This window comes from Diabrotica virgifera, chromosome 10 (assembly GCF_917563875.1).
Source record: "Diabrotica virgifera virgifera chromosome 10, PGI_DIABVI_V3a".
Classification (NCBI taxonomy): domain Eukaryota; kingdom Metazoa; phylum Arthropoda; class Insecta; order Coleoptera; family Chrysomelidae; genus Diabrotica; species Diabrotica virgifera.
Genome location: NC_065452.1, coordinates 99,624,547 through 99,641,157, shown reverse-complemented (window position 1 = coordinate 99,641,157; position 16,611 = coordinate 99,624,547). Strand labels below are relative to the sequence as shown.

At 33.1% G+C, this 16,611-nt stretch overlaps 1 protein-coding gene across 4 annotated transcripts in view; it reads right to left on the bottom strand.

Annotated features, from left to right (window-relative positions):
- Positions 1-2,154: 2,154 nt before the first annotated feature.
- Positions 2,155-16,611, bottom strand: part of LOC114333928 (protein rolling stone) — a 328,655-nt gene continuing 314,198 nt past the window's right edge. For all 4 annotated transcript variants that reach the window (XM_050641220.1, XM_028283925.2, XM_028283927.2 and 1 more), the window contains exon 5: positions 2,155-5,309. In XM_050641220.1, the coding sequence (XP_050497177.1) occupies positions 5,072-5,309 (238 nt within the window). In that variant the 3' untranslated portion in view covers positions 2,155-5,071. The remainder of the gene's footprint in view (positions 5,310-16,611) is intronic.

Genomic DNA, 16,611 nt, shown 5'->3' with positions numbered 1-16,611 from the left:
ATAAAACTGGTTTCCAGGGCATAAAAGCCTTACAATACGTGATATTTCGATCCTGCTTATTATCTCTTCATCAAAGTCACAACTTACTTTTAACAAGCTACCAAGGTATTTAAAATTATTTACACATTACATCTCCTCTCTGAGAAAGCAGACCTTGATCTATATTCCTCTTTCCAAGTGCCATCCAATTTGTCTTCTTCTTCTTCTTTTTGTATAGACATGACTCTCTCTGTTTTTTCAATGTGCCTCTAGTAAGTTGTCGTTCCATTGTTTTCGTGGTCTTCCCACTGATCGTCTTCCTATTGGGGAACCGTCTCTCGCTGTCCTGACTATCCTATTTGTTGGCATTCGGCTTATGTGGTCATTCCATTATATTTTTCTGTTTCTTACCCAGTTATTAATGTTATACACGATCTCCGTCGTATATCTGTACTTCTAGCTCTGTCCCATAGAGTCTTACCATCGATTTTTCGAAGAGTTTTCATCTCCTCTGTTTCGAGCAATCTTTTTGCCCTCTCTGTGTCGGGTCGTGTTTCTGTCGCGTATGCCGTTATTGGTTTGATGACTGTTTTGTAAATTCTGCCTTTCATTTCTTTCCCGATGTTTTTATTTCTCCCAAATTGTGTCATTCAGGCAACCTGTGGCTCTGTTTGCTCTATTAACTTGATCTTCCGCTTCTGTTTCGAGCCATCCGTAGCTAGATAGTGTGATGCCTAAATATTTAAACTCCATCACTTGTTCTATTGTCTGACCTTCCAGCTCCAATTTACATCTTATTGGATATCTGCTGTTATAACCATGCATTTTGTCTTTTGTGAGGAAATTAACATGTTACATTTTCTGGCAATTATGTTGAATTGGTGCTGCATAGGTTGAAAATCATCTTCACTTTGAGAGATTAGTATTATTTTAAATTGTTTTTTCCCATTTGGTATCCTTTTTTAGTTCTTACTTTTTTTATTATTCCGTCCATGATCAGGTTGAACAAAAAAGACTCAAGGAATCCCCCTGTCTTATCTCATTACCGGGTTCAATTGGGTCAGTTAATTCATCGTCCACTTTTACTTGTATTGTGTTGTTCTGGTACATGTTTTCGATCGTTTTAATTATTCCTAGAGATACCTCTCTCGAGTATAACAAATAGATAACGTCCTTTAATGTGACCCTGTCAAATGTTTTCATAAGGTCTACGAAACATAAATATGCCGGTTTGTTGTATTCCAACGATTTCTCTTGAACTTGCCTCATTATAAATATAGCGTCAGTGCATGACCTTCCCGACCTAAAACCTTGTTGTTCTTCTGCTAATGTTATAATTTCATTCAATTTGTTTATCACTTTGGTTGTTAATTTTAATGTTGTGTTTAAGTTAATTCCTCTGTAATTCTCCGGGTCCGATTTGTCTCCTTTTTTGAAGAGGGGTATTAGGATGCTTGATTTCCATTCTTGTGGTATTCTGTTTTGTTCTATTATTTTTTGTATTAGTTTTAATAGTTGTTTGGTTAGATCTTGTCCTTCGTACTTTAAGAGTTCTTTCGATATTCTGTCCTCTCCTGGAGATTTTCTATTTTTTAATTTTCTTAATGCTTCCTTTACCTCTCCCTCCTCGATGTTTATTTCTTCGTTTGTTGTAACTTCAGGTGTTGGTGGTTCATTATCGTCGCCTTTAGCAAATAGAGATCGGAAGTAGTCTGCCCATGTTTCCTTCTGAATGTGTTTCGCTTTTATTAATTCGTTCATTTCCTTTCTTTGCCCTCTGATCATTCTCCATACTTTTTTTTGTGTTCCGTAGAAGTCGTGTTCCATCTGTTTTGAGGAACTCTGTCAGTGCTCCCTTTTTATTTGCCTCACTAAAGTATTCGTTTCGTTTCTGATTCGTTTGTAGTGGTTGTATGCCGGTTGTGTTTGTTTCATTCTGTATTGTAAAAATGCTTTCTTCTTTTCTTCACATTTTATCTTAACTTCCTCTCTAAACCACGGGGTTTTCTTCTTTAATATGTGAGTATTCGTTACTTTTCTCTCTCCAAGTGATTCTGTTGCAGCGTTGATTATGTTCTTTCTATTCTATTCTATTCTCTGGAATTACTTCCAGTTATCAATTTCAGTCCATAAAGTATTTGTTATTGATATCAAAATATAAATGAAACTAACATAATAAATCTAAAAATTTATTATAAAATTCAAAAACAATGTAGTCAAGGTGCAGTTATATAAAAAATATTATCAGTAATGAAATTAAAAACTGAATCACAGTAAATTTTCTTTTTAAATGGTCGTAGATACTAAAATTTAAATAGTAATTTCCAAAAAAAAATTAACGAAAATTTATTATTTGATTGTGCCAAATTTTGGTTTAAAGGGCACAAAAAAGTAATAACATTAATTAATTAATTATTTTTTAAATGTGAATTCCATCTCCTTGTTTCTACCATCATGCCCCGTTCTCACACAATTTTTTTTTTATTTAAAAGTCATCACTCTATCGCCAGACGTAGTTGTCGTCTGTCCCATGCTATTCCAACAGTCTATTATTTATCCATCGGCCATCTCTCATTCTATTTATCCTATCCAACTTCATTTTATTTTAGCCATGCTTTAAACGATGTAAGTTACTTTAGTTCTCTTGTTTATGTCGTTTGTATTTAACTTTTTGTTTATCTGTTTTAATTTTTTACTGTGCCTCTGTCTGGTCCACTGGTAGACACTGATCATACACTTTTCTTTTCAAACTTATCAGCTATCTTTAAAATGTTTCGTAGTTTTCCATAGACTGCTCATTCCAGACATGACACTGTCCCAAAACCTGTCGTTAGCATAGCAAGAAGCACAACCAAAAGAACATATAATATAGGACTAGGTGGAATGGATAAAGCCTAACCACTGGTACGACCAAATGGCAAGGCTTTTAGACATGAACCTTTGAAGACGAGATCTAAAGATCTGCTGATATGAATAGGAATGACCTGAAAATCATCGTAGGTCTCTAACAGATTTTGTCGAGACGGCAGAACACGTTTTGTACAACTACACAGGGTTAGATAGGATAAGGTCCAATACATTTGAGACTTCGTAAAAGTGTTACCAAAGACCATAATAGACTTTGTTAAAAACGCTGGGCTGAAGGAACAACTTTTAGCCTGGGAATCAGTCACAACACACCTATTAGGTCGAGTGGAAGGAAGGGTGATTATACACCCACTAATATTGAACCTAACCTATTATCGAAGACAGATTCGCCTTTTTAATTGATGGTTTTGGATTTCTCTGTAAATCATATCTCATGCGTTTTATTTTTGATTTTAACGTGCTGTTGACTACTCAATTTGTAATCATGATAGTGTAAGATATGTTTATGTTTAAACCATGCTTTACAATTGTCTTAATGAATGGATGTAGCATATCATTTGTCATTCCAGAACCTAATCAAAAAGTTTAGGTGATTTTGGATCATTGTCTGATTCAACATTTTCTTTGTAAATACTTACTGTTTCTATGCAATTTAAAAGTGGTTGCCTCCTTTTTATTTAGAAAATCAGTCAAGACTAGAAAAAAGCCTGCCGTATTCCACTATTTTGTGAATAATGGTTTTCATGTTTTGTAGATGGTCGTTGGTTCCTTTTTGAAATCCTGCATTTTCCCTAGGTCTCTAGATCTCCAAGTTTCTTCCCATTACACATATTATGCTAGTAAACAACTTGTACGGGTGGCTTAAAAGACTATTAGGTCGAATGTGCCGTTCTTTCATTTCTTGGGAAATTGAGGTAAAGAAAATTGTTGAGAGAATATATATACCTGAAAGAAACTGTTTTCGTATATATCAAGATAGGCATGGAAGACTAGAAAGTTCACATGCGGGCATGCGGGACTAGGGCCAGGACGCGTGCAGGTAATGGTTAAGACTGCTTTACAGCTTGCAAGAAAACTTGCTGCAATTTTTTGCATGCAAGACTTTCATGCAAGTCTATTGCATGGTCTTTTACAGCTTGCAATCCGGCTTGCATGCAATTTGAAAGTTTTACCCTTAACCTAACTTATAAACTTTTGTTTTTTTTTTAATTACTTTATTGCTGTTTATTTAACTTGGTAAATTTCGAAATGCCAAGACTATCAGAAATAACCAAATATAAAAGGAAAAAGGCGGTACCAGCAACTTTAAGTATTAACTATTGCTGCAGCCAGCCTTTTCGTCACTAATTTAGAACGCCCGAGATCGGAGATGGTGAGTAAGATCTTAGTTGAACAAGAAGAGGGGTAATAATGTATCTCCAACAGAAGAATTTATCCAAGTAGATGATGAAAATGACTCTAATTTTCTAGGAATGAATGTACATTTTAATAAACCCTAGGGAAAAATTGAACAATTACAAAGAAATCTATATTTCGAAATAATATTTCTGCGAAACACAAATTAATTATTATCCTAAGGTACTTAGCTAGAGGAGAGAGAGCTCCCGTAACTTAATATACAATTTACAATAATTATAGAATCTCAGAAAGTGCCATTTCATTATTCATTCATTTCCATCGTTGATATATTTCACAAACAGAAAACAGCCGATCGGCATGTATTCGTGAATCCTTGTCGTCAATGACATTTGATATTGTGGAAAAATCAAATTCCCCTAGACTTGCATGAAAACTTGCAGAAAAAATGGCACCAAACCGATTATCGCGCAATTGCAAGAAGTTGCATGCAATAATCAACTGACGCCATACTGCGCATGCCTTTAGGCAACTTTCTTGCGTCTTGCAGGTAGAATTGCAAGCTGTAAAGCGCCCTTTATAAAGGGTCGGATTCTGTTATGGGTAAATTGTGTCTTCTAAAATGAGTCCTTGGTCAAACATGACACTAAAAATTTAAAATGATATGTGGTCTACAAAAATACCGATAGATTTGTAAAACAAATATATGTTTTGGTAAATATAGTAGAATATATCCATTGGATATATTCTACTCTTATATCCAATATTATAGTTGGATATAATAAATTTAATTCGTGCGAAAAGTCTGCAACTAGCTGTATATATGGCACGACAGAACTAACTATGCTCCTCATCAAATTATATATCATCAAACTATATCGTTTGACATAGCTTCATTTACATATGCAGCTTGCTGTTTGGAATCCATCTTATTATCATTGACTTCCTTTCCGCAATGTTTTTCTTGAAGACTTCTTCTCCAGGAAGAAATTAGGAACATAAGCAGATGAAGAATAATCAAGAAGACTATCACACCACAGCATGTGCCTACAGTGAGACCTGGTTTTGTCCAATCTACTATTTTGTAAATAAATGTATATCCATCTCTGAAACAAAAAATTAAATTGGTTAATGTTATACAGGGTGTTTCATTAACAATTGTCCATAACGTAACTGGAGAAACCTTAGCACGAATTACGAAGATTTAACCCAAAACACTTAAATAAAATATTCCTCCTTACCGAGATACAGGGTGTTTTATTACAAATATTCTAAAATGATTTAAGCCCATTGTTCAAGCACCTTTTAATATTTTTTGTTCAAACTTGACACACAGTTTACACATGCTAGGAAACTTTAACTACTGTTAAAAGATAGTTTTCCGCTGTTACCAGAGGCGTGCTGTAGGGATATATACTTCATTTTCGCTCCTTTTTCCTCCTCACAATCTACGCCACTGTCATAGTAATCATTTTATTCCTTGTTACTTTTTACATAAATATCATCATTTTTTCATTGCGATAAAGTAAGTAGTTTTCAAGTCAGTGGCGGCTTGTACCACTTTAAAAAGTAGTGTAAGAATTCGGACAGCTGCCAAAATTTTTAGTGACAGGTTCACGATATTGTCAAAAAAGTTATAAAACAAAAATTAAAAAAAAAATAGACGCTGATACTTTTATCTTATGTATCTTATGTATGTATATTTATCTGAGGTGCAAAGAAATTGTTCAAAATTTATCAAAACAGTTCCGTAAATTCATTAACAATAAAAAACTCTCAACTTACAACCATTATTTACTGCTAATATTACCTAGCTTGTATTACGATTTAGTCTCTATTTACAAAATTATAAAAATAATACTATTTCATTATTGACACACAGGAACAAAGTTGTGTTAATACCACTTTTAAAGTTTACGATACATCCTTCTTGTTTTCTTTTTGGTTGCAAAGTTTTCAATGACTTTATTATTAAAATTATCAATACCATTTACAAAATGCTTTTCTGCAGATAACATACCTTTCATTGTATTTTTAACTAATGTTTTAATTCGTTTTAACATCGAAAAACAGCGTTCTGCTTCAGATATTGATGTAGGAATGGTAATAAAAATGCTTAAAAGTTTAACAGTTTCTTCCAATGTGCTTTTTAAACCTTCCTCATTTAATAAAACTCATAGCGGAACTCTATGAGGAACTTTCTCTTTATGAGAAACTCCAAAGGTAAAATAATTCTCGACTTGGATGAAAAAAAGGAACAATGGACTAACTATATAAAAGAGCTCTTCCTGGATACGAGGCCACCACTTAACACCACAAAGTATACGAATACTGGTCCTAGCATTTTAAAAGCGGAAGTAGAGAAAGCCATCCAACAGAGCAAAAATGGAAAATCTCCAGGCCCTGACCAAGTACCATCAGACTGGCTCAAACTTCTGGATGACGACAATGTCTCACAACTAACAAACATTTATAACCATATATACGAGACTGGAATGATGCCACAGATATGGTTAGAGTCTACATTTATTCCACTCCCAAAAAAACCTAATACATCATCATGTAAAGACTTTAGACTAATTAGTCTCATGAGCCACTCTCTCAAGCTACTTCTTAAGATAATTCTTAATAGAATCAAGCAGAAATGTGAAGAGACAATGGGAAACAAACAATTCGGTTTCAGAGAAGGATTGGGAACAAGGGAAGCTTTGTTCTCAATGTTAACATTACTTTAACGATCATGGGGAGTACAGAAACCAATTTACGTCTGCTTTATAGATTTTGAGAAGGCGTTTGATAGAGTTCAACATGATAGGTTGTTTCAATATCTAGAAATGATTGGAATAGATGATAAAGATCTGAGACTTTTACAACATCTATAATGGAATCAAGAAGCTTCTATTCTGGTAGACGGCAAAGAAACAGACAAAATTTGCATTCAAAGAGGTGTCAGACAGGATTGTGTGTTATCCCCAACTTTGTTTAACGTATACTCAGAAATAATTTTTAATGAAGCCTTGGAAGGACAATGTGGAGTTCGAATCGGGGGTGAAACTATTAACAACATCAGATATGCAGACGACACCGCGATCATGGCTGAGAACATCGAAGATCTTCAATTCCTTATAGATCGAGTCACTAGAGAATGCTCCAATAACGAACTTAACATAAATGCAACAAAGACAAAGTTACTTGTGGTTAGTAAACAAGACGTCGGCCCTATGCAACTAATTGTCAGTGATGAATCAATAACAAAAGTTAACTATTTTAAATACCCAGGATGGTGGATAAACGAGACACTAAATCCGGATGAAGGAATTAAAACTCGTATAGAAATTGCAAGAGGAGCATTTATGAAACTTAGATCTATTCTGAGCAACTCTCAGCTGAACTTACAACTAAGAATCAAGTTGCTAAAATGTTATGTGTATCCTGTATTACTATATGGATGTGAAACCTGGATCATGAAGGTTAACATGATGAACAAATTAGAAGCCTTTGAGATGTGGTCATATCGTAGAATGCTCAGAATATCTTGGGTTCAACGCATTTCTAACAGAGAAGTCTTAAACAGAGTAGGTCAAGGCGAAGGTGACTTAATGAAGATGATAAAAAAGAGAAAACTTGAATATCTGGGGCATATAATGAGAGGTAGCACATACAGGATGCTGCAGTTAATACTCAATGGAAAGATCGACGGAAAAAGAGGAATTGGTCGAAAGAAATATTCATGGCTCCGAAACCTTCGTCAATGGACTGGCTTATCAGCAGATCAATTGTTACATGCCGCACAAGATCGAGAACGATATCGGCAAATTGTTATGGAAGCTACCCACGCCTAAAAATTTGGGCACGGTACTTAAAGAAGAAGATAGCGGAACAGCTCCAGAGGTATTACTTAATTCGTCTCACTAATACAGTACTTTTAATTCAGTTTTAAACCAAGTTTTGTTTAAAAATTAAAATTGTCTCCATGTTTCATTAAAAAATGATTCGGGGAACCGACGCTTGTAAGCAGAAAACTTCTCCGACATAAATAAATTAGAAGCAACTACATGTCAGAAGACGGTAGACCTTTGAAAGATCTGGAACTTTAAATATTATGAACCCATAAGTCGTTGTCTAATTCGGCGCTAAAATTGGCCAGTTCCTTAAATATGCCTCTATTTTGTGAATTTTTTTTCGTCGTGACCTCTTTAAGCTAACTCGAAAGCTCCACCAAACCTTATAAAATTTGTAAAGAAAAACCACCAAAAGAGTTTTTAAGATACTAATCTGATTCATTGTCAATTAATAAATTAAACTTAAGAAATAATCAAAATATTATTTATACTACACCCACGATCATGATGCACTAAAAGTTTAACAATAATATTATAAATACAAAAACTTTAACAGAAAAGAGACATAACAAAAGCGACAAGCCAGCACTTAAAGAAACTCAAATAATAGATACCTTCTCGTGCAAGGCACGAGATTCTCATTTAAGGTATACTAAATAGTCCAATATAGCTCTTTCTCTGTCACCTATATAGGATGCTTGTAAAATCTTTCTCCTTTCAGTCGTGCCAATACCAATTTTGGCTCAAGATTCTCCAGCTGAATAATCTCCGCTGTAAGTGGCAGCGATTGCACTACGCGCACAGTTGCCAGATTATATATAATTTATGAAGATAAAAAGAAATACACACAAAAATATTAACAGGCATTAAAAGATTTTAAAAATAAAAAATATGCTTCTGCATAGTTAGGAAGGTAGTGCCATGGCTCTATGGCACTACCTCACGGGCTGCCACTGTTTCAAGTTATTTGCGTTTAAAGATAATGGATTCCATAAGACTATGTACTTTAAACTACATTCAATAAGATTATGTGTTTAAAATACATAATCTTATTGATTCCATTACATTAAAACGCAAATAACTTGAAAACTACTTACTCTATCGCATTGAAACAACGGATGATATTTACGTAAAAAGTAAGAAGAATAAAAAAACATGCTGAAATGATTATTACGACAGTGACGTAGATTGTAAAGGGGGAAAGGGGTGAAAAGGAACTATATATCCCTACAGCACGCCTCCGCTAATAGCGAAAAACTATCTTTTAAGACTAGTTAAAGTACCTTAGCATGTGTAAACTGTGTGTCAAGTTTGAACAAAAAAAAGGTGTCTTAAACATGGGCTAAAATCATTTTAGAACATTTGTAATAAAACACTCTGTATCTCGGTAAGGAAGAATATTTTATTTAAGTGTTTTGGCTTAAATCTTCGTATTTTGTGCTAAGGTTTCTCCAGTTACGATATGGACAATTGTTAATGAAACACCCTGTATACAGGGTTGGGATAAAGCATGGAACCAAGTAAATATCTTTGAAACGTAAAAGACAATATTCATGAGACTTTCCTTTACATATTTTTGGTTAATATTTTACTTACGATTTCACGAGACGATATTCTCAACCTTTTCATTTGAAATAAGTATATTTTTGAAGTTTTTCAAAAAGTTTGTTATTTCTAATTCAAATATACCAAGTTTGGTACAGGAAATTTATTAAAAGGAGAAGAAATCACGTAAACAGGGAATTGTTAGAACTTTATAAGCAACTCTGGTGGTTCATTTGGAATTGATACCTCTATGGAAGGTTGTCACTCCATCTTTTACGTGGTCGTCCGATAAATCTTCTACCGATTGGTGATTTATCTGTTGTTATTTTGGCCACACGGGTCTCCCCATTCTGCTTATGTGGTTATTCCATTCCTTTTTCTGTTTAGTGTCCATTCGTTTATACACTCTCCGTTACATTTTCTTCTAATGTTTTCATAGTCCAGGGCGCATCTGTTTTGAGATGTACGTTGAGAGGTGACTCATATTTTTTTGCAGAAATTGCTTGGAATTAACTCATATAATAATATTTGAGTTATCCTCCCACTCAAAATGGTCCGGAACATTGTTTAAATAATCAAGATGTCAAAAAATGAAAGAAAAATTCGATTTTTTCTTCGTTTTTTGATTATAACTTTAAAAGTATTCACTTCCGAGAAAATTTGCACTGACATAAAAGTTGTGAAATTATATTTTCTACAATATAGGAATGGTTAGAAATTTTAAAAGTTGTCACCCTTGGTGCAAAATAGCAATAATTGCGAAAAATCCATAAAAAACAAGTTTTCGTATTTTACGGTTTTCAACCATTTTTGCTAAAGATAGGACCTTCATATTTTACACAGAAAAACTATCTAATATAATAAAAGAACACAGTAAATTTCATTAAGATCGGTTTAATAGATTTTGCAAAATAAATTTTGCAATCCAGCTTTAGCAAAAAAAATTCACTTTTTCAAAATGTTGCAGGACTGAAAATAAAGCAGATAGTAAGTTGAATTTTTTTACATATAGAAGAATACTGTACCTTTCATTTGCAATTTGTAAAATTAAAGTCGGTTAACTAACACGGCTTCAGGAATTTTTTTAAATAAACATTTATTTTTGGTGCTACGCGCAGTAGGGATGGCGGTTTTTGACAAAACACCGGTTTTCGGTTATACCGGTTTTTTTTTGCTTACGGTTTAACCTAGCGGTTAAGACCGGCCCAAAAAAGCGGTTTTTGCAAAAACCGGTTTTCCGGATATCAATATGATCAAAATTAGTACTATCGAAAGAACATGTATTACTTTTAACACGTTTGTATATTTGTAGAATAGGTACATTTTAACTCATTTAATAGTTCCTGTATGAGTGTATCGTTTTGAAAACGTAGCGAAATTCTTGGAGATTTGTATTCATAATCAGTAATTCGATATTCATGGTCAGAGCATTATTTTTGGTAATCAGAAAAGTAATTCACCCACTTTCAATGTCAAATATTATGATTACAAATACCTTTTCAAGGAAATATTATCATAAAACTTATAATTGTTTCTGGCTGATGCGAGATTGCACTTTCAGTTTGCTTCTGTATTTTATAAAATAAAATAAAATTTGAATTATGGTTTTGTTTGGAATAATTACTTGAGAATAATAATTATTATTGGGATACAAAATAATACCTAACCTAATCGTAATCACCGTAAAAACCTAATAACCGGTTTTTACTTTAAAAAGAAAAAACCGGTTATAACCGGGATAAAATAACAACCCGTAAAACCGGTTATTGCGAAGTAAAAAAACCGGTTTTAGGTTTTCCCATCCCTAACGCGCAGGACAGCGGTGTTCGATTCACATAAGTTGATTTCCAAAAAAATGTCTTCCAATCTTTATCTAATATATTAATTTTTTACTCTATATTTTGTTGTATTTTAATATTTTAATTCCACAAAAATCAAACTAATTTGACTATTGTTTGTGACATATTGTTTAAACAATTGCATATGTTCAAAAATAATAAATTTTTATTCTCTAAGTTAAGATATATTATTATGAACAAAGAAAGTTTTTGCTAAAAAAGTGTTATTTCAAAGGACAGAGTATGTGTTTTTATTTTGCAATAAACAAATTTATTTATTTACATCGAAATGTACTAAAAATAAAAATTTATCAATCGTTCAATCGTTAAAAATTAATGTTTATTTTAAAAAAATTCCTGACGCTGTGGTAGTTAACCGATTTTAATTTTGCAAATTGAAAATGAAAGGTACAGTATTTTTCTATGTAAAAAAATTAACTTGCTATCTGCTTTATTTTCAGTCCTGCAATATTTTGAAAAAATGGTTTTTTTTGCCGAAGCTGGATTGCAAAATTTATTTTGCAAAATCTATTAAACCGATCTTAATGAAATTTACACTATTGTTTTATTATATCATATAGTTTTTCTGGATGAAATATGAAGGTTTTAAGTTTAGCATAAATGGTTGAAAAACTAAAATGCGGATAGTTGTTTTATTATGTTTTTTTTGCAATTATTGCTATTTTGCAATAAGGGTGACATTTTTTAAAATTTTAAGCTAATCCTATATTGTAGGAAATTTAATTACGAAACTTTTATGTCAGTAAAACTTTTCACGGAAATGAATACGTTTAAAGTTATAATCAAAAACGTAGAAAAAAAATCGAATTTTTCCTTCATTTTTTGACGTTTTGATTATTTAAACAATGTTTCGGACCTTTTTGAGCGGGAGGATAACTCTAATATTATTATATGAGTTATTTTCAAGTAATTTGTGCAAAAAAATGAGTCACCTCTCAAATATTTTTACACATGCGCCCTGGTCTATCACTCCTCTGTCGATCTCCCGATATACATTGCATAAATCTCAAATCATGATTTACAAAGTTTATACATCGTAAATCATGATTCGAGGGTGTTCCTCATAACATTGAAGTGTCTTGGTTTGTTTATTTCTACTGCATCTTGATTGTAAATTTATTATAGTTTCAATTAATCTTTTTAAACATTTGCCACTTTCTCTCATTAAATTGCACCTTTGAGGAAAAGTGAAAAACGAGTATCTGGATACTTTGAACAGTACTGAAATAATCAGTTGCTTCCCAGCTAGATTCACATGCAAAATTCACTGCTAGATAAAGAATGATTCGCACATGGAACGGAAATAGCGGTTGACCATAATGCTCGTATTCGTGCTTGAAGCCCTGTATAACGACCCGACATTAAGTAGAATCTTTAATAAGATAGCTTCTTTAATTTCCAGCATGAAAGTTTCTACAAGTTTTGTTTTCATCACATCCAGGAATTCATTGCAAATTTGAGACAGATAGCTAACTGAACCTTTTCCTTTATTCGCATACTGCTGTAAATTCTCAGCTGAGAAGTTGTCCAATCTAGCCAAGTATACAAGATTAAGTAATTTCCTGTTCTATGCGTTAGCCATATTAACGTATCTGCGTATGAGATTATTTTCGGAAAATATGTAGATTATTTACCAACTTTATTTCGGACTTTATTTTTTTTATTATTAAAAGGAACACCCCACTCTGGGCCCCGAAGGGGCCCGCGTCCCTGCGCGCCTGCCCCAAGCGCCCAGTGGATGAACTGGTACTAAATTCATGTATCCTTTTCTATATATTTTACGTCTATTAGTTCCTTTACCTCCGTTCTTTGACCTCTTATAAAGCGCCATATTTCCTTTCGGAAAACATAAAAATCATGTTTCATTTCTTTGCTAGTGCATGTGTTTCGTTTCTTATTTCTTGTAATTATCGTATGCTTCTTACTTCTTATATATCCAATCATGTTACTTTGTAAAGGAGCATAGGGCATCCATGAAGCTTCTCCATTCCCCTCTATTTCTGGCCATGGTTGCTATTTCTCCCCAGGTTTTCTTCATAGTTTTGTAGTCTTCTTCAATGGTACTCCTCCATGTTTTGGTCGGGCGTCATCTGCTTCTTCGTCCTACTACACTCCATTTGAATGCTTGTTTTGTTGTGTCTGCATTTTCTTTGCTCAGGGTGTGTCTCAGCCAGTTCCATCTTTTCCTCTTTATTGTTGTTTTGATGGGTTCTTGTTTAGTTTTCCTCCATAGTGCTACATTTGTTATGCTATTGGGCCAATATACCTTTAGAATTTTACATAGACGTCTATTTACAAAAACTTGGATTTTATTTATATTTCCGTCAGTTATTGCCCATATTTCACTCCCATAAAGTTACACAGTTTTCAAGTTACAATTAAATAGCCGTAATTTAGTATTTTGGCTAATCTGTGTTGATCTCCATATATTTGCGAGGGTTCCAGAGGCTTGTTGTGCCTTCCGTATTCTCTGTTTAATATCTTGATTTAATATCCACCTTTGCACTGATTATACTGCCTAGGTAGCAAAATTCTTGAACCTGTTTTATTTCTTGTTGGCTGATGTACAGTTTGTCACCGTTAGTTACTCCTATTCTCATCTCTACTGTCTTGTTCGTGTTGATTTTAAGACCCACTTCTGCCGATTTTACCGCTAGCTTCCTTACCATGCTCTTCATTAAATTTCATCTATTGTGTTCTCTACGAAACAGATATCATCTGCATATTCCATAACTGCTAGTTTCTTGTTCTGAAGGTAGTTCCAAGGGATCCCATTTTTTCTTTCAATTGTTTTTTCCGGTATATGATTAAGACATATATTGAAGAGCAAAGGTGACAGTATGCAACCGTGTTTTAAACCTACTTGTATTGTTATTTTATCTGTCATTTGCCCTTTATGCAATACCTGACATGTTGTTTGCTGATACATCCTGACATTTTGATTATTCCAATGATCTTAGGAGGAAATTTATTTAGCTTTAAGATTTTCCACAGGGCTGTATATGTTTTATGCTGCCGAAGGCTTTAGAAAAGTCTATAAAGGCCATTATCAAGGCTGCGTTCTTCTCTATTGTTTCGTCTATGATGATTCTTGCCGTCGAAATTTGGTCTATACAGGATCGTCCCCTTCTGAAACCCGTTTGTTCTTCTCTGAGAGTTGTGTCTATTCTATTGTTGATTCTTTGATGAAAAATAAATGCTAATATTTTATTTATGGAGCATAACAGAGTTATGCCTTTCCAGTTTTCTCATAGCTGTACGTCCTCTTTTATTTGGTAGCTCTATAATTCCATTATTCCATTCCGTAGGTACAGTGGTATTAAAAAGTCCTGCATCACCACCTTACCTTAATACGCGGTCTGTCGTCGATTTTTCCTTGTGCAGCATACTTCTTAATGACTCTAATTACTGTAGATTGATTACGGTTTACTGCGAATGCTATTTGCGACTAGATTTGACGTTTTTATGGTGAAAAATAATTTCAAAACGCTTTTCGTCCGATAATTTAGTTTGTTTAGTGTGGGATATTTTGACCTTTTTATCAAAAATCAAAGAGCGAATAAATGTGTTAGGGTAACTACAGTGTTTATATAGTCAAAATATGTGGCAAATTTGTCATTAAGATTCAATTTAATAGTACATACTTTAACGACTTAATAATCACCTCATAATTTTCTCGGATTATGGGAAATCCCTTCAATCAGATTATTTTGATCTTTTCTGCAGAATTTTGAGCTATTAGTTAAAAAAACATTAGTAAGTATACCGTTAATGCTAATTACAAGCACAAACTTAAAATGAATTAGCGAAAATATACAAAAAACTTGTGTTAAACCTCAAAAACTATAAGGCGCTTAGGTGATGCAGGACTTTTTAACACCACTGTAGCATTTCTTCAGCCCATATATCTGTTCTTACATCTTGGTTGATATGTATTATTTCAGCTAAGATTTATTTCTTTTTTATTTTTTTTTTTGTAACTACTACACCGAGTCAAAATCGAGTTCTGAGATTAATGCACAAAACCTTTCGACTTTGTGTGAAAATTGGCAGTAAATGCAAAATGTTAGTTCGTCGTGGGATTAGGTGGATTAACTCTTTTGATATAAATAAAAATAGTATAAAACCAACAGCAACTTATACAGTAACCTCAACGCTACTAGACACACGGGTACATTGAGTTAATACAGTCCTGAACCCTTCACTTATTTCATTGTTTACTTGTATGTTTAGTGACGTCTAGAACGTCAAAAAATGTATAGAAACCAATATAAACATAGAAAGTTGACAGTTTATAGAACAACTGTATTTGAAATTAATAGTTGTCATTGTATTATTAAAGTTGTAAAAGTTAATAAGTATTGTAATATTGTTGGTGTTTGAACAAAGTTTTTTTAAAGCAGAGTGACAATAATATTAAGAAATGTATTTTTCTACGACCGTTTAACAACATGCTCATTATTCACTGTTTTTCAATAGATAATAACACCCATTACTTACCCGTGAGTAATGAACTATTACTCACGGGCTGAAATTAGGTTCAAATGGGATATGGCACTTTTAATAGGTATATTAGTCGTATACATATAAACTGCAAATAAAATTACTTAAATTTGTTTATTTAATACAATAATTGTTGTACTCTATATCAATAATCAACTTGGAAAAATTTTTAAAAGGGGTTTTAACTGTAATGTTAAAGTAGTTTTTTTTACGTTTATACATTATTTACTATAAATTTTGACGTTTATCTAGTGACGTGACATTAGCGCATTGGTTGGGTCTATTGAAATTGATAACTTATATTGTGTTTATTTTAAAAAGGTTATATGTTTAATATATTATAACATATTATATATAATTATATACAGGGTGTCCCGAAAAGAATGGTCATAAATTATACCACACATTTTGGGGTCAAAAATAGTTCGGTTGAACCTAACTTACCTTAGTACAAATGTGCTCATAAAAAAAGTTACAGCCCTTTGAAGTTACAAAATGAAAATCGATTTTTTTCAATATATCGAAAACTCTCAAAGATTTTTTATTGAAAACGGGCATGTATCATTATTATGACAGGCCCACCTTAAAACCAAATTATAGTGAAATTTGTCCACCCCATAAAAAATTTATGGGGATTTTGTTCCCTTGAACCCCCCCAA